The 27,941-nt window shown below is 38.4% G+C and overlaps 1 protein-coding gene across 6 annotated transcripts; it reads left to right on the top strand.

The window, feature by feature from the left end:
• Positions 1-11: 11 nt before the first annotated feature.
• Positions 12-27,766, top strand: LOC148848971 (zinc finger (Ran-binding) family protein). Of its 6 annotated transcripts, none has more exons than XR_016100879.1 (9): positions 12-439; positions 2,938-3,202; positions 3,326-3,404; positions 4,097-4,188; positions 4,280-4,455; positions 24,530-24,610; positions 26,863-26,993; positions 27,166-27,346; positions 27,430-27,766. XR_016100879.1 is itself a non-coding variant. In XM_088950339.1 (7 exons), the coding sequence occupies exons 2-7, from the start codon at positions 2,957-2,959 to the stop codon at positions 26,906-26,908; spliced, it is 720 nt and encodes a 239-aa protein (XP_088806465.1). In that variant the 5' UTR covers positions 12-439; positions 2,938-2,956; the 3' UTR covers positions 26,909-27,117. The 6 variants fall into 6 exon arrangements, 2 of the variants coding, with proteins under 2 accessions (XP_088806465.1, XP_088806464.1); XR_016100877.1 differs by having other exon boundaries at positions 2,808-3,202; XR_016100880.1 differs by lacking the exon at positions 27,166-27,346.
• Positions 27,767-27,941: the final 175 nt, after the last annotated feature.

Genomic DNA, 27,941 nt, shown 5'->3' with positions numbered 1-27,941 from the left:
CTTTGAAGTCCAAGCACGTGCGAGATGCTCCCCCGGCTGCCCGCTGGGGCTGGGCTGGCTTGGTTCAGTACAAATAAAGTAGTAGAGAGGAGACTGCAGAGGATCCTCATTGAACATATCTATCTTTCCATTCCAACATCAGCAGATCTATCCCTGACCTGAACTCCCGGCTTTTCAGTCTCTCTCTCTCTCTCTGGCTGTCCCCAGCAGTCTCTACTTCGACCTCAATTGTATTCGTTGATCGTTTGCCAGGGACCAAAAACACCAATAAGAATGGGAGAAGGGAGAGAAGGAGATTGGGAATGCGCGGGGTGCCGGAACAGAAACTACGCGTTCAGATCGTTCTGCAACAGATGTAAACAGCCTCGGCTTCTTGTCGACACCAAAACTCCTGCCGATTCTAAATGGCTCCCTCGCATTGGTGATTGGATCTGCACTGGTTAGATCTTGCTTTCTTTACTCTACCCCCACACGCCTCTTGGAGTCTCAGTAACTCTGTAGTATGTTGGATAGATCTTACTGGATTAACTAATTAATCGTACATAGTCTCACAAACATCGCTTTCTCGCCTTATTTGTTTCTTACTTCAATTGATTTGGTCATCTCATGGATATTTTCTATTCCAATATCATTAGTTTTATTAATTCAGCGTTTTTTATATAATTTTGCGGTTGGAGCATATGCTGGTAATTTATTGATTGGAAGTTTTTGCATGGTAGGAGTTTCGCATAGGAATCACTGATCGATTGTGTTACATGAACTGGCCTTTTCAAATAGGAGTTAGGGTTTATTGGAATTTCGTTAGTAGAATTTGTATGTAAAGGGAGGTTCAGCAGGGGTTTAGTGGTCTTACCCGACTAATCATTGGCTTATATGACGATTTATGAAGGATCCAGTAGTTGAAGTTTAGAGCATTTCCTGTATGTTTTGATGCATAAAGGATTCCTACCTGTTTCTTGATTATATTCTTAGAAACAACTATCGTTCAGCTGAGTGATACGCTTGATGCTTTGCTTCCAGCTTATGGCAGACCACTTGGTATTTGGTACCAACCGCAGAATGTTTTGTTGTAATTTCAAACATATAGGTGCCGTTAGGCACCACACAGGACAAATAAAGTGGGAATGGCCACCAGATACATAAATACCAATTTTTACCTTTTCTCCAATGCCCCATGCATGAAATCTGATGCAAAATGTGGTTTTTCTGTTTCAAGGTAAACTGTACAACCAAATACGTTTTGTTTGATTGTTAAAGTCAAATCACCTATGTGGTGCTTAGGTGGAGTCAAAACGGGAATGCATCACCACTATACCAAACACCACCACAGTCTAGAAATCATGATTCTAGTCTTTTGGACTGTCAGCTGCACATTAAAACTGAACTAATCAAGAAACTATATATTTATTCTAATGTCTAATGGTGGTATTTCAATCATTCATGGCATGATGTTTTACTTTGGGAAAAAATAGTGGGAAGATTATTGCATGCAAGATGAGCCTACTAAAGCTTTTTATTCTGAAGTGGGAAATATTGGGAAGATCCATAAAAACCACAACATTACTGAGGGTGAAGTTTTATCGAACTCTTTTTTGGACAGGCCCAGAACTCCTATAAAATGCGTAAACATGCAGAAAGCAGTAGCAGTTGACATGTCAACCATGGAAGGATATCTAAATACTAGAATTAATATGCATATGATTTTCTGTCTTATCTGGAAGGTACATTGATTCAATTTTTTTGAAAACGAAGCATCCAATATTTTTTCTTGGTTCTGTTCCAATGGTCTTTTTAAGGATAAAGTCCATATAGATGTATTATCTAGAATCTTTTCTAGATAACCTTTTCCATTTCAGCCATGTGAATGGACCATGTTTCAAATCTAGATTGTCAAATAGGTAAAGTCACATTGAATTGATGCGGCATCTTTTATTGGAGTTTGTAGAAGTAATACTAGCTCTTGAAGTTTCAACTTTTTTTCTTTTTTAATTCAAAAAGGTCCTTTTAAGGATTCTGCAGCTTGAGGGTGATGTGGCATACTACATCCTGATATTCCTGACTCATCTTGATATTTTTTTCTAGACAATTTTCCGTAGGAAGATAGTCCCTTATTTTAAATTGTAACCATTATTTACCTTATAACTTTTATTATAAATCTTCATTTCTTGAAGTTCAATTAACCATCTTCTGAATCATGTAAAAACTTTTCTCTTTTAGTTCTCTCATGTATGCATTGGGGTTCTTTGAATAAATGTCAAGTGGGTCACTAAAAACCACTGGCATGGAAATGAGATATACATGTCAATATCCACTGAGTTCCCTAGCATGATTGACCCAATAACAAAGTATCATGCTTTGAAGATTTTCCTCCTAATGTTGATATGCATCCCACTTACAGAGCTGGCAACCCATTCCCAATAGTCTTGTTGAGTAGGTGATGAAATTTTGTCTTTTGTTGAACACACATAAATTGTGTTTGTTATGGTCAACAAACTTGAAAATAATATTATAGGACTAGGCTGTTATGCATTCTCGTTGTGAATGAATAAATCTGATACATCTGCAGATAATTACTGGCAAATCATGCGGCTACTTCTTGTCTTTAGTTTGACACTATCAATTGCATATATGATATTTGTTTTTTATCTCAAGATGAGATTAGGAACTTGCAATCAATTGGGTTGAGTGGTGCATGTGTTTTGTATGTATCTTTTGTTTTGGGATGGGCTGGTTGGTGTGCGTATACTTGGCTTCTTGTCTTCTCGCTGGCCGCACCGTTGGTTGGGTTGTATGGAATGGATCAATAGGTTGCAGTAACAACAATTATGCGTCAAGAGAAAAGTGCAAAAAGTGCGGGCAACCAAAGGAGGTAGCAGCAATGCCAGCAATTGCAATGCCTGGAGTTTCTCTCCCAACTTATGCACATTATTTTGCCAGGGCACAAGGAGGACTGAAGATGAATATGGGGATAACAAGCAACCCTTCTCTTCAGCAATCATTTCCATTGAATCCTAATTGGTCGCTTGGAGTGGCTGATAAATATGGAGTCCAGTCAACTTCTGGTTGGCCCTTAGGTGGGAGTAGTAGTGCTTCACTTCCATATACAAACAATACAAATCAGGTTCTTATGGTTCCAAAAGGATGGCGCAATGGAGACTGGATATGCTCCTGTGGTTTCCACAACTACTCTTCCCGTGCACAAGTAAGCCATTAAACATAATGATATCCTGTTCTTTAACATCCTTGCACTTGCTTAGTGAATTTCTTTAAGACCTTTGCTTTTCGTGCAAGATATATTTGAATGAGATTTGCTTTTATGGTGCAGTGTAAAAAATGCAATGCTTCCTTACCATCAACTACACCTTCATCTGCAGAAAATGCAGCTGTAACAGATATGTTTCCGAGTAAGTATTATTTTTTTGTCATATGTTGTTTATATTAGGTTAGATAATTGTTTGATATATCGTAATGCAATTTTGCTTTTGTTCTCTTTCATTCTGATAAAAAAATGAGGATAATTTGTATTACATATTGTCATGCATTCTTATCAGTAGGCAGTTTGTTTCTCAATTTCCAGAGAAGCATATTGATTGTGCACAAAATATTTGGACTCCCTTCTAAAAAGTTTCCATTAGTCGATTGCTATTTGATTTCTCTTGAAACAAAATAAGGTAGTGTTCATGCCATCGGGTGAGCTTCATTAGGTTGATGGTGGAACATCATTGATGTTCTTCAGAGACACAGTTACTGATTCTCTAAAATAGAAGTTCTTGCAGAGACATCCAATCTTTTGTTGTCTTCTTATAGTTTATGAGCATCATCAGTAGGCTTCTTTATTTTTGATCTTTGTAGTTTTATCATGTTTATGTTTCCATTTGAATAAGGATATTCATTTATACTTTGGTAGAGAAGGTATGATTGGTCTACCATTTGTTCTACATATCTCATATTAAGAGCTTCTTTTAGTGTGTACAATTAAACTCATTAGGAATGTTTAGAAATTAGTTGTACTTTGAGCCTTATGGGGAAGGGAATTACACCTTTTGTAATATGTCATGTTTGCAAAACTGATGTTTTTTGTATTCTTTGTATGAAGCACTTGGAATGAAACGGTTGGCATCAGAGGAGTTTGTCAACGAGTGGGACAACAAGAGGCTAAATGCAGGGGATATGAAGAACAATCTTCTGGTAACCATTTTAAACTGTATTTTTTTGTCCTATTACATACAGACACTGACAGTTTTTCTACATTTTTTTTTTTCTGTTCTGAAAACACCAGATGCATGCACAGCAGCAATCATATCAGGGATTTGAGCAGATTGGAGGATCCAGTGGTGATCAGGCACCTGGGCTGTATGCTCCTTATCCCAGTGGAAATTCTGCAACAGCAGCAAATTTACAAGTACAAATGCAATTACCACAGATGGCAACGATGCCTACACTTCTGGGGAAAGGGTACTATTTTTTTTGGTTCCCTCATAAAATCTTGAATAAGCTGAACAATGTCTTCCTTGATCAGTATTATACTAGTTGCTGTAGATATATTATGGTCTTTCAGAGTGGATCTGATTCAGATAAATTTATATTCATGCATAGAAAAAACTATGATCTTCTTTCTATTGTTGTTTATATATACAAATTTCATCATGTTGGTTCTGGGTCAAATCTTGCTGTTGAAAAGCAATGGTTTATGTGGTCAGTCTGGATCAAATTATGAGATGGCTTGGGACTTATTGAAATGTGTCAACCAGTAGGAAAGAGAATAAATAGTAAATCAAGAAAAAATAGGAAGAAGAAATAGGTAAAATGCCAAGATTTAACGTGGTTCAACTCGATAGCTTACATCCATGGGAAGAGAGGGAAAAATATCCACTATGAGAAGAAGAGATACATGGCTGATTTCTCTACAGACTCATAACAAAATATCCACTCTCACTCAACCCTAATCCCACACAACCAATGGCTTAAATATGCAAAAGACACAATTATATCAGAGTTTCACTTATGCCCCTCTTCCTCTCATAAATACATACAAGTCCCCAAAATTTATCAACATTATAAATATACCCTTATAACCTCCAACAAAATGTACCTTCTTGATCTTAGAGATTTATAAGTATTGATCAAAAAAGAAAAAAGATCTTAGGTGGCATTTGATAACACTTTTCAGGCCTCTGAAGTCTGAAAATGTTACTTTTTAGACACCACTTGTGTTTGTGTTTGTGTCTGAAAGGATGATCTGAAATGTATTTTCAGATATGAAATTCTAAGACCGCGGCCCAGCACTTAATGCGCTTAGACGCATTTCAGACCTGGTGCAAAGTCCAAAGTGCCCATGAATAATTTCGAAAAGATAAGGTATGCCCTTGTTATAAACCCAAAATTATCTCATTCGAGTTCTTCCTCTTTGAACGACAAAGGGACTTGTCGCACTGCACTTTCAGTCCAAGGTTTTACAAAGTGGAAAAGCATCTGCTGCATCTGATTTTCTTGCCATTTTGCACTTCCAGTTCTTCAATCCGGTCGTTTTTGACGTTTTTTGTTCCTTCAGTTCCGATTTGAAATTTAGGGCACAAAACCAGTTGATTCAATCTTTGCAGCCATGAATATCTTCCGAATTGCAGGAGATAGACGCATTTGTTTAGTATCCTGGTGCTGCTTCTCAAAATTTATGCTACCAAATCGTGTTCAAGTGATCAAGTGATGCAAATTTCTCCATTTGGACTAGAGATTTTTTTTTCCCAAAGCGAAATCCCTCAATGTTTTCTAGGGTTTTTGTTACATTGATTCAGGTGGTAGAGCTGAATTCTTCTTTTTCTCGAATCTTGTTGTTGCAATTAGGGATTTTGCTTAAGACGTAGGAGTTATACGTGCTGGTGTTCCTGGCTTGGTATTTGGTTCTCTTCACTAACTTCATGCTCAATCCAAGGTAAGAAGAACGGAAGTGACGAGAATCCATAATCAATTTGATTTTACTATTTGGTCTTTTCAATTTGGGTTTAATGTGTTGTATTTTGTTGTGTTGTCTCTCTTTGGGAAAAAGGATTGATGAACAATGTGTTATGTCCCAGAAATTTGACACGCAGTTCACAGACTCACAACAGAATCCAAACCACTAGTACTTCAACAGGGAACTGATATTCATTCAGAGGTAAAGATGATCACTTACAGTAGGTCGGTTCTTCGAGAGACCGCTGGCTCTCCTAAGCACTCTCAGAGTTTTGTACTTAGCAAAAGTTTGTCTTCTCTATCCCCCAAAGCCCCTTCTTATACACATCTTATAGCAAAACTGCCTTCCATAATAAATGCCCAGCTGGCCGAAATATAAATGCCCCACTCTTTTTATTCCCAACTAACAAGCTATAAATGCTAAATGCCCTATACTCTTCTTATTCTCAACTGACAAGCTATAAATGCCATAAAAACTCTTATTCCTTCCAGCCATAAATTCCCCCATGTTCAATTATTTCCCCCCCTTGGCCGCCAGCTGACCTTTCCCCTTTCTGGTGTATGTAAAATTAATTGGGGGCCTATCATTACCCGCCGCCCAAAGTCTAACCTTGTCTTTAAGGGTGAAATGAGGAAATTGGTCGCGAAGTAAGTCAAAAGGCTCTCCCATGAAGCTTTAAAATCAGGCAGGTCCTGCCAATGGATAAGCACTTCCGAACCAGTAACTCTGGGCAAAGTGGATGGACGCACCCCCCCAAACGCCCGCAGGTTCCACCAGCATTTCCATATCAGCTGACAGAGTGGAAGGAATCACGGGAGAAGAGATATGATTGCCAATTGCCTTCTTGAGTTGTGAGACATGAAAAACAGGGTGAATCCTTGCCTTTGGAGGAAGTTGAAGTTTATAAGCGACAACACCAATTCTTTCCACAATAGAAAATGGTCCATAAAATCGAGCGGCAAGCTTTTCATTGGCTTGGTGAGCTAGAGACTGTTGGCGATAAGGTCGCACTTGTACAAACACCGAATCCCCAACCTCAAAATTAACATCACGGCGGTTCACATTAGCCGAGTCTTTCATCTTTTGTTGTGCCCGGTGTAGATGAGCACGCAGCTCCCTGAGTATAGCATCTCGCTGAAGGAGAACAGTTTCAACATCAGCATTAGCCATAGAGCCAAGCTCATAGTGGATTAATGGAGGGGGATCACGCCCATAAACCACCTTGAAAGGTGTCATGCCAGCAACAATGTGAAAAGAGGTATTATAGCTGTATTCTGCCCACGATATCCAAGAAGACCAGCGAGAGGGGGAATCAACCGCAAAGCACCTCAAATAAGTCTCCAAACAGTGATTAACCACCTCCGACTGTCCATCTGTCTGAGGATGGTAAGCTGAGCTACGATGCAATTCTGAACCCTGTAGGGTAAAAAGCTCGCGCCAGAAGAAGCTCATAAAGACCTTATCACGATCAGATACAATCGAGCAGGGACTGCCATGTAAACGGACTATGTTGTGCAGGAAGGCCTGAGCAACCGTGAGAGCTGAGAAGGGATGACTGAGAGGGATAAAATGGGCATACTTGGAGAGACGATCGACCACCACCATAATTGTATTAAACCCCTTTGATTTAGGAAGAGCCTCAATAAAGTCCATAGCAATATCTTCCCAGATCTGTTCAGGTACGGGTAAAGGTTGTAAAAGGCCAGTAGGGGACATGGCTTCATATTTGCTGCGTTGACACACATCGCAGGCCTGCATAAACTCCTGGACAGAATGCCTTATCCCCCGCCAGTAAAATTCAGCTGCTATGCGCCTATATGTCCGGCGGATTCCCGCATGTCCTCCTACAATTCCTGAATGAAACTCCTTAAGCAAGAGGGGGATAAATGGGGAAGAAGCTGGCAGAACCAATTTACCATGATAACGTAGGTGTTCTCCAACTAAAGATAGGCGGGATAGGCAGCTGGATTCTGCTGTATGGTATGCTTGATGTTGGCCAGAAAAGGATGATCATCAACTTGCTCCTTAATGTCATCAAAATCAAGAAAAACGGGTACTGTAAGTGAGTTTAAGTGCATTTCGGCAGGAACTCTGGATAGGGCGTCAGCCATGGTATTATCGGCACCCGGTTTGTACTGAATCTCGAAGTCATAATTCATAAGCTTAAGAAGCCACTTATGATGCTCACCTTCGACAATCCGCTGCTCCAACAGATACTTGAGACTCCACTGGTCGGTTTGAACAATAAAGAGTCTTCCAAGAAGATAGGAACACCACTTTTTAATAGCGAAGGCAATGGCCATTAATTCCCTCTCGTAGACAGATTTTGACTGTGCCGTTGGGCTAAGCTTGTGGCTATAAAAAGCTATAGGCTGATTATTCTACATTAATACCGCCCCGAGTCCTACCCCGGATGCATCTGTCTCGATCAAGAAGGGCTGGAAAAAATCTGGAAGGGCCAACACTAGTACGGTCATCATAGCCCGTTTTAACTCCTGAAATGCATTCTCAGCCTCTGCATTCCATGAGAAAGCATCCTTTTTAAGCTGCTGCGTCAATGGCCATGCTATTTTACTATAGTTACGCACAAAACGACGATAATAGCTTGTAAGTCCCAAAAAACTGCGAAGAGCTTTAAGTGAAGATGGTTGAGTCCAGTCAACCATGGCCTGGATTTTAAAAGGATCGGCAGAAACACTAGCCACGCTAATAATATGACCCAGGTACTCAATGCTAGGCCGAGCAAAGATACATTTCTTTGAGTTGGCAAAGAGACGATGGGCGCGCAACATAGAGAAGACCTGTCGGAGGTGATCCAAATGGGCAGCTTCGGAAGTACTGTAAACTAGAATATCATAAAAAAATACCAACACAAAGCGACAGAGGAAATCATGGAATACAGTATTCATTAATGACTGGAAGGTCGAGGGCGCATTGGTGAGATTGAAGGGCATGACAAGGAATTCGTAATTGCCCTCGTGGGTGCGAAATGCAGTCTTGGGAATGTCCTCACTGCGGACCCGAATCTGGTGGTAGCCCGATTTAAGATCAATTTTGCTGAAAATAGAAGCACCATGGAACTCATCGACAAGTTCTTCGATGACCGGAATGGGGAACTTATCCGGAACCGTAGCACGGTTAAGGGCTCTGTAATCCACACAAAAACGCCAACTTCCATCTTTCTTTTTGACTAAAAGGACCGGGCTCGAGTAGGGGCTTGTACTTGGCTGATTAATACCTACAACCAACATATCAGAGACAAGACGTTCAATCTCATCTTTCTGGAATTGAGGATATCTGTAAGGACGAACAGAGATAGGAGAAGTGCCTTCCTGTAAGACAATAGCATGTTTCGTAGCCCGTGCAGGGGGTAAGCCCGTAGGCATGTCAAAAATATCTTTGAACTCATCTAGTAAGGTGGAGGTTGGCGGGGATGTAGGCAAGACAGAGTTCAGCGGAGGATCCACCATCTGCAATTGTTTTAATTCTATCAAAACCCCTTGTCCCTTGTGTTGTAAGTTGCGCATCATGGCATGCAAGGATACTTGAGATGAACAGAGAGAAGGGTCACCCTGCAACTTTACCCGGACACCTCCCAAATTGAGCTTCATAGACATGTTGCCCCAATTCATCATTGATTCCCCGAGGGATGCTAATCAAGGAAAACCGAGAATGACATCTGTAGAACCCAACTTTAAGGGAAAGAAATTATCAATGACGTCCAATTCGGGTAAGTTGAGGCAAACCTCACGGTAGACTCCGGAAGTTCTCACCTCACTACCTTTTCCCATCTGAACTCCAAATTCGTGTGTAGGGGTGTGGGGTAATTTCAAATCTTCCACTAAAGTTGCGGAGATAAAGTTGTGGGATGCACCCGAGTCTACCAATATGACCACCTCACGTGACAAAATGCGTCCACACACCTTAAGGGAATTTGCCGCACACAACCCAACAAGTGACGAGACAATGTGCGACTGATTTTGGAGCTGGAGCAATTTCAGTGTCCCTGGAAGGGCAGTCTAAATCAAAATCAAGTTCCTCCACGTCATCTTGAACCCATAAAACCTGAAGTGATTTCTGAGCACAATGATGTTCAGGGCTGTATTTCTCATCGCAACAGAAGCATAGACCCTTCGCTCGTTTCTGCTGCATCTCTTTGTCGGTCATCTTTTTGAAAGCAGGAGGTGGGGCCTTAACAATAGGGGCTGGTGTAGGAGGAGGGATTGCGACTCGTGTAGTTCGAGTGACAACAGAAGTAGTCACTTGTGAAACCAGTGAGTTAAAGTGGGTTCCAGAGAGGGACATCACGGGCCCACGAGGATATGAACTGGATTGTTAGGCCCATAAGGCCTGATTCTTTTCCTCAATTTTCTGGGCTGCAACCATTTTTCTAATCGGCCCAACAGGTTCCATCTGTTGGAGTTCGGCTATCTGGGTGCAACCCATTGACAAAGGATGCTTCAAGGATTGATTCTGGTAGGTCACGTAAGGGGGCAGAAAGCACATTGAAATGGCGACGATATTCCTTGACAGTAGTGGATTGACGTAATGATAAAAGCTGCTCCTGCAAGTTTCCCTCCTGAGTTGATCGGAAACGTTCAAGGAAGAGTTCCTTGAATTCTGCCCAGCTACAAAAGGGTCACCGACCATCCTCTCAATAATATCACGCCAGTGCATCACCCTCTAAACAGACCACTGCTTCTTGCAGACGTTCTGTCAGAAGCAAGCCATTAATCTCAATAATATCACGCCAGTGCATCACCCTCCAACTTCCGAGGAAGTGAATCAGAAGTATGTTCCGGAACCGTCATTGAAGGGGATGTCGGGAAAGCTGCACCCTTCCCTTTGTTAGCCGCACGACTTGATGCGGTTACAGGAGGAACATTGTCAGTTGTAGGCAAAGGAGCTGACAAGGATTGTTGCTGCAACAACAAATCAAAATGCTTTACCAAGTCTTGAACGCCTCCTTCCAAGGATGTGATATTCGATAGTCCAGCTGTTATCTCATCACGCAAGCCATCCACTTCAGAATGCAAAGAAGTCAAGCATTCTTCGATACCCTTCACCTGCGACGCCACTTCCTTAGCTGTCACCATGGCCGAGGAAAGACGTGCTCTGATACCACTGTTATGTCCCAGAAATTTGACACGCATTTCACAGACTCACAGCAGAATCCAAACCACTAGTACTTCAACAAGGAACTGATATTCATTCAGAGGTAAAGAGGATCACTTATAGTAGGTCGGTTCTTCGAGAGACCGCCGACTCTCCCAAGCACTCTCAGAGTTTTGTACTTAGCAAACGTCTGTCTTCTCTATCCCCCAAAGCCCCTTCTTATACACATCTTATAGCAAAACTGCCTTCCATAATAAATGCCCAGCTGGCCGAAATATAAATGCCCCACTCTTCTTATTCCCAACTAACAAGCTATAAATGCTAAATGCCCTATACTCTTCCTATTCTCAATTGACAAGCTATAAATGCCATAAAAACTCTTATTCTTTCCAGCCATAAATTCCCCCATGTTCAATTATTTCCCCCCCTTGGCCGCCAACTGACCTTTCCCTTTCCTGGTGGTGTATGTAAAATTAATTGGGGGCCTATCAGAATGGTGATGGGATTCCACAATTCTTTTATGGCCTGTTCGTTTCCTCCTAAATCTTATCTCTTAAGAGGAATCTTTTAACTTTAAGAGAAAATTGATTGTCCGTTTCCTCTTATCTCTTATTTCTTAAAGTGCAATCATACAACTTTTTGTATTCCAATGATACCCCAAAAAAGACAAATAAAAACTCTCATATATGGGGTCAAAATGGTTTTTTGATAGTTTTCATAATTCAGAATTCAGAACAACATTCTCTGCATTCAAAGTTCAGAGGAAAGAAAAGTTCACCAATACCAGTATACCTCTTAATGTAATTATTACACTTTCAGATGTTAGACTTCAGAGCAAACGAACATGCCTTTAGTCTTGATTGTTGCTAGTTATTGATTATTTCATTTTTTATTAATTATTTAATATGTTAATAGTTTTTAAGATATTCATTTGCTAATTATTAAATATTATTTAATGGACCTATGGAATTTATTTTATTTTTTAATAATTCATTTTTTTTTAATTTATATGTATTTTTAAATTATTTTTCATTTTTAATAATTTATTCATAAATTTCAATATTATTTTGATTTTAATATTTTTTTTTTAAATTGTTATTTGTATTAATTATTAATTATTTTACTTTTTCATTAATTATTAATGATTTTAATAGTTTTTATGAATTCTTGATTATTTTAGCTAGTAATTATTTTTGTTTGTATTAATTATTAATATTTATTAATATTTTTTCAATATTATTTTGAATTTGATAAATTATTTTTATGAAATAGTGCAAATTGAACTCAAAATTACCAAATTGTCTATTCTAGGGGTAAAGTAGTAAAATCAGGGAAGTTCAGATGCTAAAGGATTAATCCAACACAAACAACCTTAACTATTTAGAACCTCTAAAAAGTAGAAAAGCATTCATGCTGCTTTTCAGATTTCATACACATATAATATCTTTGTAACTTTTCGGATTTTAGATTTATCAAACGCCACCTTAGAGATTTATCATGTTGCAGAATTTCCTGGTCAATATCAATTCCTTTATGGCCCCTGGTGTCTTGTCATGCATGACATTCTTGAAATCATAGGTCCATTTCCCATTTTATCCACATGAATCAAACATGAACTTTGTTGGCATGCAAATTTGGCAGAGAGAAAACGACAAAAAAAAAAAATTAACTCAGGGAAGAGAGATGTGGAGAAGTGGAACTAAAGAATGAGCTTGTATCGCTAGCATAGTAGAAAAAAAAGTAATAATATGCATTTGTGATGTCTAAAAAAGGTAGCATACATTTAAATAACAAACTATAAAATAAGCAATAGTGGCCATTACATAGTTGTCAAGGCGAAGCCTAGGCGATAAGATGCTCAGGGAGGGTCACCTCGTTTAATTGCCAAGATATTTTTTAGATGGTGCTCTTGGATACTTTCATATTCTTAATTTTTTTGAGATAATAAAACAAACATTATTAAACTAAATTATTCAGTTTAAGTTAAATTACCCCTTCCATTTAAATGGAGGCTCAACCCCTCTATTTTTTGAAGATTCTTTTCTTTCTTCCATTTTTTTCACGAATATATTGATTTTCTATGTTTAATATGAAGCTTATACATTTTTTTTTATCAAGACTATAGACAATTAATAGTGAAAGACAGTTGCTGCTTGCTATGGAATCTAGGAAATTACCCTAGGATTCATAGCTTTAATTAAAAAAAAAACCATAGGAAATAATTAATAGTTAAAGATGGGCTTCCTAGCCTCGTCTCGACACCTTGAAAACTATGCCTCTAAGGTCAGCTGCTTTTGCTTTGACAATCAAGAAATACAAAGATTGCTTAACATGTGGAGCAATGAGTTCACATGGTCACAACACTTCTTTTGGCCTTTTCAGAGAGACCGGGCCTAATGGGCCATAGTGCTTTTTTTTTTGTTAAGTAGTGTTCTCTTTATTTCTTATATTTGTTAATGGGCCTGTTAACTTCATTTTAATTTCCTTTAAGTTATTGTTGAGCTAGCCACCCACTTAAGGATAGACATGTAATTAATCTTGATTAGATCAAATTAATAAAATTTTGAGGACTAATTCATATCTTGGTATCAGAGTGGTCCTTCCTCCTTTTTTTGTTTTTCTTTTCTTTTCCCATACACCCTTCTATGAGAAGAGTGTATGGAGAATCAAGTTTCTGATTGATCAGAGAACTATTTTTGCCTAGTTGGTGGAGGGTTTGTAGAGTCAAAACTGGCTATAGATTGCTAAGAAGTGAAGCTACTGTTTTTTGCCCAAAACCTTAGCCAACTAAAGAGATTCTCAGTTACAGGTTAAAGAGAAGGATTGGTGTGGTGCTCAAGGCTTGGGGGGTTCCTTTTTGTTTCCAGAAGAGGGCGGTTGAGGTTGGAAGAAGTTTGTAGAGCTCTGGTAGGAGTAGCTGCTTCTCCCTTTCTCCCAAGTAGTCAGGTATGGTGAAACCTAGATTTTGAGTCTTCGGGTATTAGGCTAACCTCAGTTAGGTCCATAAAGACTGAACAACTTATTTTTTTATTTTTGTTTAATCAACGGAGCAATCTGGAAATGAGATGAAGCAGATTCTAGTATCCGGGGTTGGTCCAACAACTTCCTTTTTGACGAGTGTGGCTACAATTAAACTAGATGGAACAAATTACCTAGCCTGGGTACAGTCTATATGGATTTTTGTTTGCAATAGAGGTAAATTGGGGTATCTCACAGGCAATAAGAAGAAACTTGAAGAGATTGATCTTACATACGAAAAATGGATGTAGGAGAACTACACAGTGATTGAATGGTTAGTCAACTCTATGTAGCCTCACATAAGTCAGCATTACCTCTGGATGACTTCAATCAAGGAGATTTGGGACAATGTTACAGAAACATATTCTTAGAAGTTAAATGCTGCAAGAGTCTCTAAGTTAAAGAATAATGTGAACAATCTGAGACAGGGGGAGAAGAGTATGGCAGTTTACTACTCCATGTTGAAGTCATTGTGATAGGAGATTGATGTTATGGAGACAGTTGTGTGGGAAAGCAATAGGTGTAGAGGCATTCAGGAAACTAGTAGAAAGAAACTGATAGGAAGAGTATGGCAGTTTACTAAGCAAAATATTCTAGACAAGGATGAAGTCACCCTTGCTCAAGCATATTCTGTGGTGAGCAGTGAAGAAAGTAGGTGGCAAGTACATTTATAGGGACCACCTTTAGAGCATTTTGCACATGTTGGGATAAAGCCAAAAGGGCTGAGTGAGAAGAAAGAAGTGATATGTAAATACCATAAGAAACTGAAACATACCAAGGATACTTGTTGGAAACTTCATCTAGAGCTTCTCCCAGACAAGTTTTGGTCCTTTCGGAATAAAAATAAGAACAATCTTAAGAAGAATGGGCAAATAGGGAAGCCTAAGAATGCAAATGTTGCTACAATACTTGAAGGTGGAAATAGAGAAGTTGAAGAAAAATCTGAATCGTTTAGAGTATGGAAGATTGGAGGAAGGAAGTAGAATGTGACTACACAAATTGAAGTCTTGGATAGCAAAGAAGGGAGGAGCTACCTAACAAAAGAGGAAAGGGAACAAAGATGGGAATTGCGCAAATAGCTAGAGGACCATCATCTTCAGGAAGAAATAAGTTGGGGGCAAAAGTCAAGATGCAAATGGTTGAAATAGGGGGATAGGAATGCCAAGTTTTTTCATGGTGTGGCAAGTGGAAGGAGAAGAAACATTATTTCATGTTTAGAGATTGAAGGGGCAACAATTTCCAATCAAAGAGAGATTGCAATGGCATTTGCGGATCATTTTAGGTCTATATTTAGAAGGCCCCTAAATAATAGGGTGTGGCTTGAGGGATTGGAATGGCCAACATTGAAGCTAGAAGATAGGGAGTGGTTGGAAAAGAAATTTGAATTGGAAGAGATAAAGGAGGCGGTATTCTCTATGGATAGATCAAAGGCACCGGGCCCAGATGGTTTTAAAATGGCTTTTTATTAAGATTGTTGGGAGATACTAAAAGAGGACCTAAGGCCGGTATTTGATGAATTCCATACTAGAGGAGTGATTAACCTTGGGCTAAACCTAACTTTCATTGCCTTGGTACCCAAGAAAAGTGATGCAATGGCATTTGCGGATCATTTTAGGTCTAATATTTAGAAGGCCCCTAAATAATAGGGTGTGGCTTGAGGGATTGGAATGGCCAACACTGAAGCTAGAAGATAGGGAGTGGTTGGAAAAGAATTTTGAATTGGAAGAGATAAAGGAGGTGGATTCTCTATGGATAGATCAAAGGCACCGGGCCCAGATGGTTTTAAAATGGCTTTTTATTAAGATTGTTGGGAGATACTAAAAGAGGACCTAAGGCTGGTATTTGATGAATTCCATGCTAGAGGAGTGGTTAACCTTGGGCTAAACCTAACTTTCATTGCCTTGGTACCCAAGAAAAGTGATGCAAACCATCCGAAGAACTACAGGCTGATTAGCTTAGTTAACAACCTATATAAGATCATCACTAAGGTGTTGTCCATTAGAATTAGGAAGGTGCTCCCAGAAATCATAGCAAATAACCAAGGAGCTTTTGTGAAGGGGAGGTAGATAACATATCAAATACTTATAGCAAATGAGAGTCTAGAAGATTTAAAGAAATCCAGGAAAAAAGGGGTGATTTGCAAATTGGACTTGGAAAAGGCTTATTGACTTGGTCGGTCGGTCTTTCCTGTTGGAGGTGATGATCAATTTTGGGTTTGGAGATAAATGGTGCAAATAGCTGATGGGCTGCATTAGGAATTGCCATTTACTCCATCATGTTTTTTGTTTACATTGGTCGTAGAAGTGTTGGAGAGACTAATCTCCAAAGTAGATTCTAGGGACTTGATAAGGGGATGGAGGGTTGGAAGAGAAAACATTACCAATCACACACTTGCAATTTGCAGATGACACAATTCTTTTTTGTGAAGGAGGGGATCTCAATAGGATTAGAAACCTGAAGCTCACTATACAACTTTTTGAGCAAATGGCAAACCTTAAAGTGAATTTTGAGAAAAGTTGTATAGTTGGAGTTAATATGGGGGAAGAAGAGGTATGTGAATGTGTAGACATTTCGGGGTGTGTAGTATCTAATTGGTCCTTAAACTACCTTGGTTTGCCATTGGGAGATAATCCTCAGAAAGATGAATTTTGGGTCCCGGTTGTGGAGAGGTTTGAAAAGAGACTTGCCAATTGGAAGAAAAACTATTTGTCCCTTGGAGGGAGAATCACTCTAATTAGGTCCACACTAGTTAACCTTCATGTTTATTTTTTGTCAGTCTTTAAGATTCTGGTTAGGGTGGCTAATATGTTGGAAAAACTTATGAGATATTTTCCCTAGGAGACAGGGGAGGAGGAGGACCATAGGGTTATGCGGTAGGTGGTGTATAGGAGTAAGGAGGGAGGTTTGGGAATTGGGAACATAAGGAATAGGAACTTAGCATTACTAGGAAATGGCTATGGAGATTTTTATTGGAAAAAGAAAAACTTTGGGTTAAGATAGTGCCATAGTGGGAAGTATTCATGGCGTGGCAGACAATGGATGGGACTCTAGGATTCTAGCAAGGACTACAAGAGCATCTCCCTAGAAAGCTATTCAAGCTATTTTGCCCGTATTCTCTCCTTGGATAAGGTATGACTTGCACTCAGGCAACCTAATTAAATTCTAGGAACATGTTTGAGTTGGGGATTCCCCTTTGAAAGATCAATTTCTAACTCTGTTTGCTACCTCTGCCCTTAAAAATGAACTTGCTTCCTCCTTCCTTGTACCTTCTAACTCACCTTTTGGATTCGGTTGGAACCTGGGTTTGCAAAGAGATATCAGGGGCATGGAGTTAGGCTGTATTTCAGTCTTATTATCCATCCTTGAAGGGATCTTCATAGAGCCAACAAAGGCAGACAATAGAATTTGGACCCTCATTCCTTCAGGTTCCTACACCTGTGCATCTTTCTTTAAGGCCCTAATACAACCTTCTTCTGTTGGACTATCCTTCCCTGTTAAAGAGGTGTGGTGTCAACCTATACCTCCGAAGGTTGGGAGTTGCTGTTAGGATGCCTTTCTGGAAAGAATTAATATAGGAGATTTACTTCAAAGAAAAAGACCCAATAGCTGTTTATCTCCTCATTGGTGTGTCCTCTATAAATCTGATGGTGAGTTTGGATACCATTTACTAATTTCCTGTAAGTTTGCTAAAGCCATTTGGGAATGGTTTATTTCTTTGTTTGTGCAAAACTTATTCACTTCCATGCCCAACTGCTAGACTTGTTCATGGGTCGGGTCGGGCTGGGCTCGAACCAGGCTTTTACTCTTTATTAACAGAAAAATGTTAGGCTCGAGCCCGAGCCCGGCTCCGATAAAAGAAATTCAAAATTTTCCCTATTCAAATGAACATTATCTATTTTAATTCAGATGTCTTTTTCCCCTATTTAAATGAACAATGGGCCTACAAGTGAATTAACAACCTTAAATCAAAAAATTTATTCAAATGGACATCACATAGGGTTTTTACTTACGTTTTACTATAGGTCGGGCCGGGTCGTTCTCAAGCCAGGCTATTTTGGCAAAGCCCGAGCCCGGCTCGAATTTTATGCGGGCCCGGCTCGAATTTTATGCGAGCCCGGCTCGGGCCAAAAAGCCTGTTCAAGCCCGTCGGAGGGTTGGACGGGCCGGGTGGCCTACCGGGCCCATGAACGAGTCTACCAACTGCCCAACAAAAAGGGCCAAGATCATGTGGAGATGTGTTAGGGCTGCAATATGTTGGACTGGGAGGAGACAAATTTTTTAGACAAAGAGAGAAGCTTGGAAGTAATATTTGAGATTATTCACATTAGGGTGATATATTGGTTGAAAACTTTGGAATTGTTTGCAGATTTTTCAGTTGATGAGATGCCAAGGAATTGGAAGGAAATTGCAGAATCGACTTGAGCTAAGAAAGCATCAAGTTCTTGTTGGACCCCTCCACCTCGCGGCTTTATCAAACTGAACTTTGATGGCAGTAGTTTGGGCCATCCATGGACCTTTGGAATAGGGGGAGTGATAATAGATGAGAAAGGGAATCTGTTAGCTATGTATTTTGGTCTAATTGGGTGGGAGATTCCTCAAGGGCTGAGATATTAGGAGCTCTTGAAGGGGTATAAAGGGTCAAAGGCATGCATATTAATAAATTGATCATAGAAAGTGATTATGAAATTGTACCGGACTGGTTAAAAGAGGACAACTCCAAGCTTTGGAACTATAGCAATGAAAAGTGGAAATTTAAGTGGCTGACCAAGGACATTGAAGTTAGTTGTACATGGATAAAGAGAAATGCAAACTCATTGGCATATGGTTTAGCTAGGCAAGGGGTGAACATAAACTCTATTTTTTTGGCTGTTTTGTAATTGATTTACAGTTTGGGTGTACATTGATGTATTAGGGAGTTAAGATTTTTTAGCTCCTTAGCTATTTAATTTCTCCATCTTTAATATAATTCACTGTTATTGACAAAAAAAATAAAAAAAAGAAAAGAAATCTTCTATGGAGCAGTTGGGAGGCTAATTAATCATTTGGAGACCACTGTTGCAACATCCACCCTTTAGGCAACCCTTCTTCATCCGCATTTGCCCACTTAGGTACTTGTGCTTTTGCAAATCATACTACTATTTTAGGTAATTATAAAATCCCTTGGGTTATTGATTTTGGTGCATCAGATCACATGACCAACATATCTAACATCTTTTGCTCATACCAGCTCCTCTGTAGTAGAGAGAAGATATCCCTTGGTGATGGATCCCTTGCCCCTATCTCTGGCAAAGGAGATACCAAAGCCTCTGACACCCTTGTTTTATCCTTTATTTCTTCATGTCCTTAAGCTTAATACCAACCTCTTATTTGATCTATTAGTAGCTTGACTAAATCCATGAACTGCAACATAACTTTGCTTCTTACTCATTGTGTTTTCTGGGATCTAAAATCTCAGAGGATGATTGGGAGTAGCCATGAGGCAAATGGAATATACTTGCTGAATTCACCTTATAGAAGTGTTGGATCACCTGATGGATTAGCTTTGGAGTGTTTTATCAAAGTCAATTGATAGAGTCATGTTATGTCATTTGCATTTGGTCATTTACTTTTTTCAAGTCATTTGTTTTCCGACATGTTTAAGGGAATACCTTTGTTGAGTTTTCATTGCGAGTCATGTCAACTTCCAAAATATTGTAGTCATGTGTTTTTGGCTAATCCATTAGAAGTCTTGGACCACCCTAATGGATTAGCTTTGGAGTGTTTTATCAAAGTCAATTGATAGAGTCATGTTATGTCATTTGCGTTTGGTCATTTACCTTTTTTTTTTCTTTAAGTCATTTGTTTCCCGACATGTTTAAGGGAATACCTTTGTTGAGTCTTCATTCTGAGTCATGTGAACTTGCAAAATATTGTAGACATGTTTAAGTGGTTTTTGAAAAAGTGCTTATTGTGTTTTTGGCTTGTCTTGGCTCGCCACGTAATTTTCAAAATACCTATACTACTTGCATTTGAAAGAAGTGCTTTTTCACAGACCACTGATAAGTGCTTATTAGGATAAGCACTTATTCTATAAGCATTTATTTATCCAATAGTACTCCCTAATAGGGGCTTAAAACCAAATCGTCTTGTGTGTGCATGGCTAGGTGATTTGGTTCGATTAGTTCATATGGTTACAATACTTTTTTGCAAGTGTCCAATAAAACATAAACATTCTAGCGAGTGTATGCTTGTTGTTGCTACCCTAGGTGTGATACATGAACTACCCGCTATCATATGATAAAGAGTAGACTATGTCTAGGATCCACTACCTCACTAGGAATATCAAGAAATACGAGGATAGCCTAACATGTGGGGTGTTGAGTTCACATATTCATAACACCACTTGTGGCCTCTAAAAAAACCCACCCAGTGAGTGCATGTCTGGGTGATATGATTTTCATGAGTTCACATAGAACAATTTTTTTGCAATCATCCAATAAAACACAAAGATGCTGCTATCAATCAAATGAAAAACCAAATGACCTAATGAAGGTATGTTTGTGTCACTATACCAAATGATACAAGAACAACCCACTATCATATAAATTAAAGACTACTTCAAGGATATACTACCTAACTATGACAATCAGGTAATACCAAGGTAGGTTAACATGTAGACTGACACCTAGGTGATATGGCACTCATGGAGGGCCGCCTCACTTAATTGCCAAGATATTTTTTACATGGTACTCTTGGATGTTTTTACGCTCTTAACTTTCTGAAATTATAATAAAATAAAACATACATTATTAAACTGAACTATTCGGTTTGAGTTAAAATATTAATTTTTTTATTATCTTTCTTATTTGTTAGGGTTCAATACTTCAATCAAGATGTATACTGTCCTGAACCCTTGAAGACTTCAAAACTTGAACTAATAAGCATGGAAGAACTCAAAATTTTGTCCAATCAACACATTGATTTTCTTCTTTCATCCTTTATTTTCTTTTCTTCTTTTTTCCAGGACAAAGATAGAGGTTCAGCCCCACTATTTTCTGAAATTTATTTTCATTCATGAATATGTTGATTTTCTATGTTTTAAATGAAGTACATATATATAATGAAGATTATATAGTGAAAGATGGTTGCTGCTTGCTATAGAACTTAGGGAATTACCCTAGGATTTATGGTTTGTATTCAAAAAAGTTCCATCACCTAGGTGACATGGTACCCCCCTATTGCCCAGCCTTGCCTCCGCACCTTGAAAGTTATGGGTCCTTACTTCTCTACCATCATCTTAAACCATTTTAATTATGTTTACATAAGGAAGAAACTATCACCGATAAATTCCGACCTCTAAGACCTACAAAAATTGTTAAAAGGGAAAAAGAAAAATCAAAGAAATCCCTAAAATGATGTCCAGAAATAAAATCTGGATATTCTTGAACAGATAATAGAACTTATAAATTCAAACATAAATAACAAAGCTGGTAACTTCTTTCATTAAATAAGCAAGATGAATCAGAAAAAGTTGCACATTTAAGAGTTTCTGTTAATATAAACAGGTGCATTATGTGTAGGGAGGAAACACCATTGACCTCCTAAAACATAACATTGCTGTAAACACATAGGATATCTTTTTCTCTTTGTTTAGAAAGGGGATGTTTAGTGTAGGATACACTAATAAACTTTTGGAACATGGTCAAGGATTTGGAGTAGGTCCTAAGGTAGTAGAATTTGTGCTGCATTTTATCCTCAACTTTACCTGGACATGGCATACTCAAGGATTTGGCAGGTATTGTCATTTTTTCATGGCACCAAGTGGGATATTTCTTTGTAAAATTGTGCTTAATTGACAATTCCACCAAGATCTCTTTGTTATTGGGGAAGAACCCACATGAATCAGATTTTTTTTGAGGATTGTATTGAGAAAATGCACACCTTTGCACATGCTGTGCTGAAACCAGCACTTGGTATTGTCATGCAATGGTTGAAAAGCATGTCAAGTCAGAATAGAAAAAAAAAACCTCTTATGTTATTAATATGCATTAGTTATTTTTTATATAATGGCTTCTCTTATTATTATTATGTGTTTCCTTAATCTATTTCATCTTATAAATATGTTGTTGGAACCTTTAGCCTCTATATCAAAAAATAAATTGTGTTTCTCTCCATCTGTCTATCATCTCTCTCTATTTCTACATTTTCCTTAGATTGCCCTTCAGTTTCCATTTTATGCAAGGCATTGAATTTCTATTTTGTGCTTAAAAGTCCATTTGGGGGTGCGCACTATCTCTTTTTGGGTGTAGTTGGATTCCTCCATCAAATTTGCAAAGCCTTTTTTCCCCTTCTCTCTTCAGGTGCCAAAGGAAAAGGGGAAGGACTATGTGGAGATGTTTGAGGACTGCAGTTTGTTGGGCCCTATGGGAGGAAAGGAATTCAAAAATTTTTTCTGAAGTAGAAAAAGCAATGAAGAATTGAGAGAATTGATCCATATAAGGGTAGTACATTGGCTGAAATCATCAGAGCTGTTTACAGACTTCACAATGGATGATTTGTTGAGGAAGTGGGGTGAGATTGCTAACTGCACCTATACCAAAGCAATCTTGGATGTGTCTTGGACTCCCCCACCGGCTGGCTTCTTAAAACTAAACTTTGATGGGAGTAGTCGGGGGAATCTTGTACAATCGGGGATTGGAGGTGTGTTTAGGGATGAGAATGGGTTTGTCTCTGCCATGTTCTCTAGCCCAATTGGAGTGAGTGACTCTCTCAAGGCTGAAATCTTTGCAGTTATGGAAGGAGTTCAAAGAGCCAAGGAATTGATTATAAGAAAACTCATCATTGAAGGGGATTCAGAGGTGGTGGTAGGGTGGCCAAGTAAAGAAAACAGCAGATTATGGATGTACAGTAACAAGAGGAGGAAGTTTAGGTGGCTGGTTCAAGAGATGGAAGTTAAGAATAGCTGGGTGAAAAGATCAACTAACTCTTTTGCGGATGGGTTAGCTAAGCAAGGAGTCGAGAGGGAGTCAATGTTTTGGGCACAAGTGAACTTTTTTTTTTTTGTTCTTGGGAGTGTTAAACTCCTTTTGGAAGATAAGAAAGTTTATCTTCCTCTCTGTTATTACTTTTATGATTAAGTAATGAAATGTTGTTATTGATAAAAAAAAAATGAAACGTAGCCTTTGCAGCGTTGTAATACATGATCTTATATTTCTACTGCAACTTGTAATGCTTAGAAAAGTTGCATTCTGTGTAGTTTTATGGTACACATTTGTATTTCTGTTTGGTTATATTCTTATGTCTTTAAGTTTTTAATTCTTTTTGAGGGATTCCAATAGTCATTATTTATTTATTTTTTTGATCAATAACACTTTCATTACCTCATCAATTGAATATTTACAATAGGAAGACAAACACGCTTATCTTCCAAGAGCAACAAAGAACCTCAAGAAGAGGAAAAAAAGAAAGAAAGAAAACACACTACAGTTACAGCTTAGCCCAAAACAGTGAGTCCCTTTCTGCCCCTTGTTTAGCTAAACCGTCAGCTAGGGAGTTAGCCTATCTTTTAACCCAACGTATCTTAATTTCCATCTCCCACACCAGCCACTTGAATTTCCTCCTCTCATTATTGTACTTCCATAAGCCATTATGATCTATCAGCCACCCTATCACCACCTCTGAATCCCCTTCAATTAAGAGTTTCCTGATGTTGAACTCCTTAGCTTTCTGGACTCCTTCCATAACTGCAAAGATCTCAGCTCTAAGGGAGTCACCCATTCCAATTGGGCCTGAGAACATGGCAGAAATGACCCCATTTATTCCAATAGTCATTATTCAAAAACCATCTAATACTCTCTTTTTGTTTTGCATTTTTCTAGTTTAAATTATTTATATATTTTTGCATAGCCGTGTCATGTTGCCAGAGCTTTTAGAGTCGAACACTCCAGACACCTCTTGACACTTTCTTGGCACCCGTGCCATGGTAACACCAGTTATTCATTTCACCATCTGTTGGGTAATATGGAAGGGCAAAAAACCGTATTTTTTAAAGGAAAGAAGCATCTAATTAGAGGATCATGTGCAAATATCAGATTGTTTATTCTTGACTACATTTTGTGGTCTATGGAGTTTGAAGATTTGAAAGGGGTATATCATATGGTTGTGGTTTTTGGGATGTAGCGGAATTTGTTGATAACATTGTATGCAGTTAAATGCTTAGGGATGGGCTGCTTGATTCCCATCACTGTGACTTGTGTCCTGATAAAGAGTACTGGAGGCTGCATATAGATATTATGCTTTTAACAAAAGCAAATTAGATTTTACATGTTAGAACAATATTGCTGAAATATAGGATTATTTTACTGAATTTGTTGGGAATTAAAGATAAATGGATAATTTACATACTACATGCTTCAATAATTAATGTATGGAACTTATGTCTGTCTGACTCTCTCCCCTGTTTGGCAGTGCAAAGCAATGGCGTGATGGAGATTGGATGTGCACAAATTGCAATAATCATAATTTTGCTTCTAGATCACAATGTAATAGGTATGTATCATAGTTTCTACACATAGTTTACTGAAAATTTTTGGTCATTTAGTGATTTAAGAATCTAGGCCATTTCAAACCGTGGACCATGGCTTTATGAAGAGATTTTGCAGCATCACTTATTGCACTCTCTTCTCTGGAATCATATTGACAAGCCACAACTGAGCATTATTGCTTTTACATCCTTTGGAGCATCCTCCAGAACCAATGGCACTGGCATATGAACGGATGCCGTCACTTCTGCAGGAAAATTTGGTCAATTACTGCCCTTCCCACAACATATTCCTTAGTCATCTCTTTTATTCAACCTCTGATTGCATCTCTTTTTATTTCATATAATGGTCCTTAACCTTATTTTATTTATCTTAACCCTTTAATTTCATTTCTTTCTTTTTTTATTATGATTTTCATTATTCAATTCTTTTTTTTTGTAAGATAACAAAGAAAAATGATTTCATTAAAAAAAGCACAAAAGGAAGGTGATAAGATATCACCCGAGAGAACAAAACTAAAACACCTCTAACAAAAGTTACAACTCATCTGATCCCTACAACAACCTCAAATGAGTAACAGAAACACCAACTACCTAACACACTTAGACATACAAAAGATTGGAAGGTTCATGAGACCCCTTACATAAACCTCCATTCCTCTATTAATCTTCCCCTTCAAACACTTCCTCTTGTCCATCATCATCATCATTCCAGCTCTCTCCGCCTTCCCCTATTACGAACTGTATTCATCCTTTCCTCCTTTTTCAACTCCTCGAAAGCTTTTCTAGCAAAAGCCTCCCCCCCCCCCCCCCCCAAAAAAAAAAAAAATAATAATAATAAAAATAAAAATTAAAAAGAAAAAATAAAAAATAAAAACAGCCCTAGCCCCTTGCCAACCTCTACAGCTCTGTTAACTATTTCCCCAAGGGTCACACTTGCCTCCCCATCTTTCCTTCTGGGTGAGCGTCCTGGACTTCCACAAAAGTTTTCTAAAGAAAAGACCACTGACTGAGTCTCTGGCTCGTTGTGGGTTTGAGACTCCCCACCAATTGTCTCTGCCATCTGAACTCTTGGCTTCACTTCCCTTCTCTTGACAACTCTTTTGTACTTATTTGTAGGACCTTCCATCCAATTCTTACTATCTAATTCTGTGCTATGTCCTAACCCTCATCAATCTTGACAACCCGAGATTTATGTCAACAATTAATAGCTAAAGTTCTTCCTTTTGTTTGCTTTCATTCTTTCCCAGATTATTCTCTTCTTCCTTGGCTACTATACTAGCATTTATCTCTTCTACTGTTTATAACACATATTCCTGGTTTCTGCTGAGCTGCAAAAATGTTTGTGCCATATAGCCTGTGCATTCAAAATGGGAACAGATGAACTTTTTTTATCCTAGTCTTTGATGCATGACCAGTGTCTAGGCTTTGAACCATAACCTTTTTACAATTGTATATGCAATCTTTCATGTGTCAGATGCACCAATTTTTTTTCTTTGAACCATAACCTTTTTACAATGTATCACATCAAAATTTCCAGTATTACCTAAATATTATACATAAGTTTTTCCCTCCATGTACATCAGCTTATTTGAAGTACCTTATTTATATAGAACACTAAGAGCACTAAAGTTTTTCCAGTATGCTCTGTGCCAGACACATCTTCATGTATGTGCTACATAGGTAAAAAGCAAAGACCTCAAAAAATGTCATTGAATTCTATCAAAAAAAAATTCCTGAAATGCTTGCAACAACTGGATAATTGAAACAGTTCAGGAGGGAAGACAACACTCTTGGATATGAATTTTCTTAAAGTTGAGACCAAAGTACAGTTTAGTATAATCTTAGGGAAATAGGAAAAATAAAATCCATTGACCTGAGATGAAGATAATTCTTTTCCAACTTAAGCACCATAGAAAACTACAGCCTGAAACTTAAGGGATCCGTATGTTCTCACTAGAAGACTTTGAATTACTTTTGGACCTTCTAAAAAGTAATGTTCTGTTGTATAGCGGTAAATTGGCTTGGCTTGTCGATTTTCTGTGGACTGTGGTGGCATCAGCAGCTACAAAAGAATTAGAATTAGTTCATAATCTAAAATAGTTTAAAAGTCAGCAGGGATCTGTTTGGATTGATTTGTCTTCTAGCTTACATTTCAAGCTCGAGGCTTAAGGTTTTTCTCTAGGATCTAGTGGGTGGAGCATATCTGCTTATTGTGGCATAATAATTGAAAGTTTGTTATCCTTTTTGCTATTCTCAGGTGTAAAATTCAAAGAGATGCACTTAGTCAGCCTGTAAATGCATAGGTGGCAATTGTTTGGAGGGTTTGGTGTTGTAACTTTTACTGGTTTGTCTTGAGGTTTATTTTGGATATCACGTTGCAATAGAAAGGTGAAGCTTCTTGTAATTGCAGTTATTTTTAACTCTTTTTATTTGTTTCTTTCTAAGGTATTAAAAATCGGTTTGTCATAAACAATGCTACTTTAAGAGCAGTACTGAATTCTTTCTCTGTTGATATCTTGTTTTGAAAATTATATCCTCTGCAATTGGTGAATCACCTCAGGTTTGCATTTAGAAACTGTTGCTTCCTTAATGGGTACGACCCACCCTTTTGACGTAGCAAGCAATTTCAAGTCTAGATGGAGCACATGAGAAAGCATCATAAATAAATGCTTGATGTTTTCTCAGGCATCAAGGCTGTAGAACTTTGTGACAGGAATACAACTAATCAAAGGCCCATTAATGTAACATCGAGACTGAAGATCCTTTCCCTAAACAACCTTCCCTATAAGTTCTTTAATTATGTTTTTGATGCCGCGCCATTCAGGTCGGGGGAGAGGATCAGGGATAAGCAAAAGATTCACCGTACTTTGTGACAATGGAATACGGTTACCATCTTCAATGCTGTCCAAGTGGAAACAGAAAGGAGCAAAAAAGGTAACGATTCTCTTCTATTGAAAACTTGAAATTGAGGACAGCTTTTCTATTTTCCATCTCATGAAATCAAGCACTATGGTCGATGAAGGGGCCTTTGCTTGGTTGTATTGTTTTTAGTTTTTACAAAGAGTTGATAAGGACAACAATCATCACTTCCAACTATACTCACCGTACAGTGAAGTTCTCATGGAAGATGGTGGATTAGAATTGGTTATTCCTGTCACTAATTTCGTGTTCAAGGTGTCATTCCAAGAACCAAGGCATTTAGGCTAATCACGTCGTTGAGTTCAAATCAGCCCACAATACACCGTGTATTGTGAACTTCTCCCAATGATGACATCATCATCTCTGGTATCACCATCATCGAGATGTTTCCAATACACTGCGGGGATGTGTTGTGGG

Source organism: Nelumbo lutea, chromosome 6 (genome assembly GCF_056320005.1).
Source record: "Nelumbo lutea isolate HS-2025 chromosome 6, American lotus-T2T, whole genome shotgun sequence".
Classification (NCBI taxonomy): domain Eukaryota; kingdom Viridiplantae; phylum Streptophyta; class Magnoliopsida; order Proteales; family Nelumbonaceae; genus Nelumbo; species Nelumbo lutea.
The sequence above is the reverse complement of the archived record's forward strand: the minus strand, read 5'-3'. Positions and strand labels throughout refer to the sequence as shown.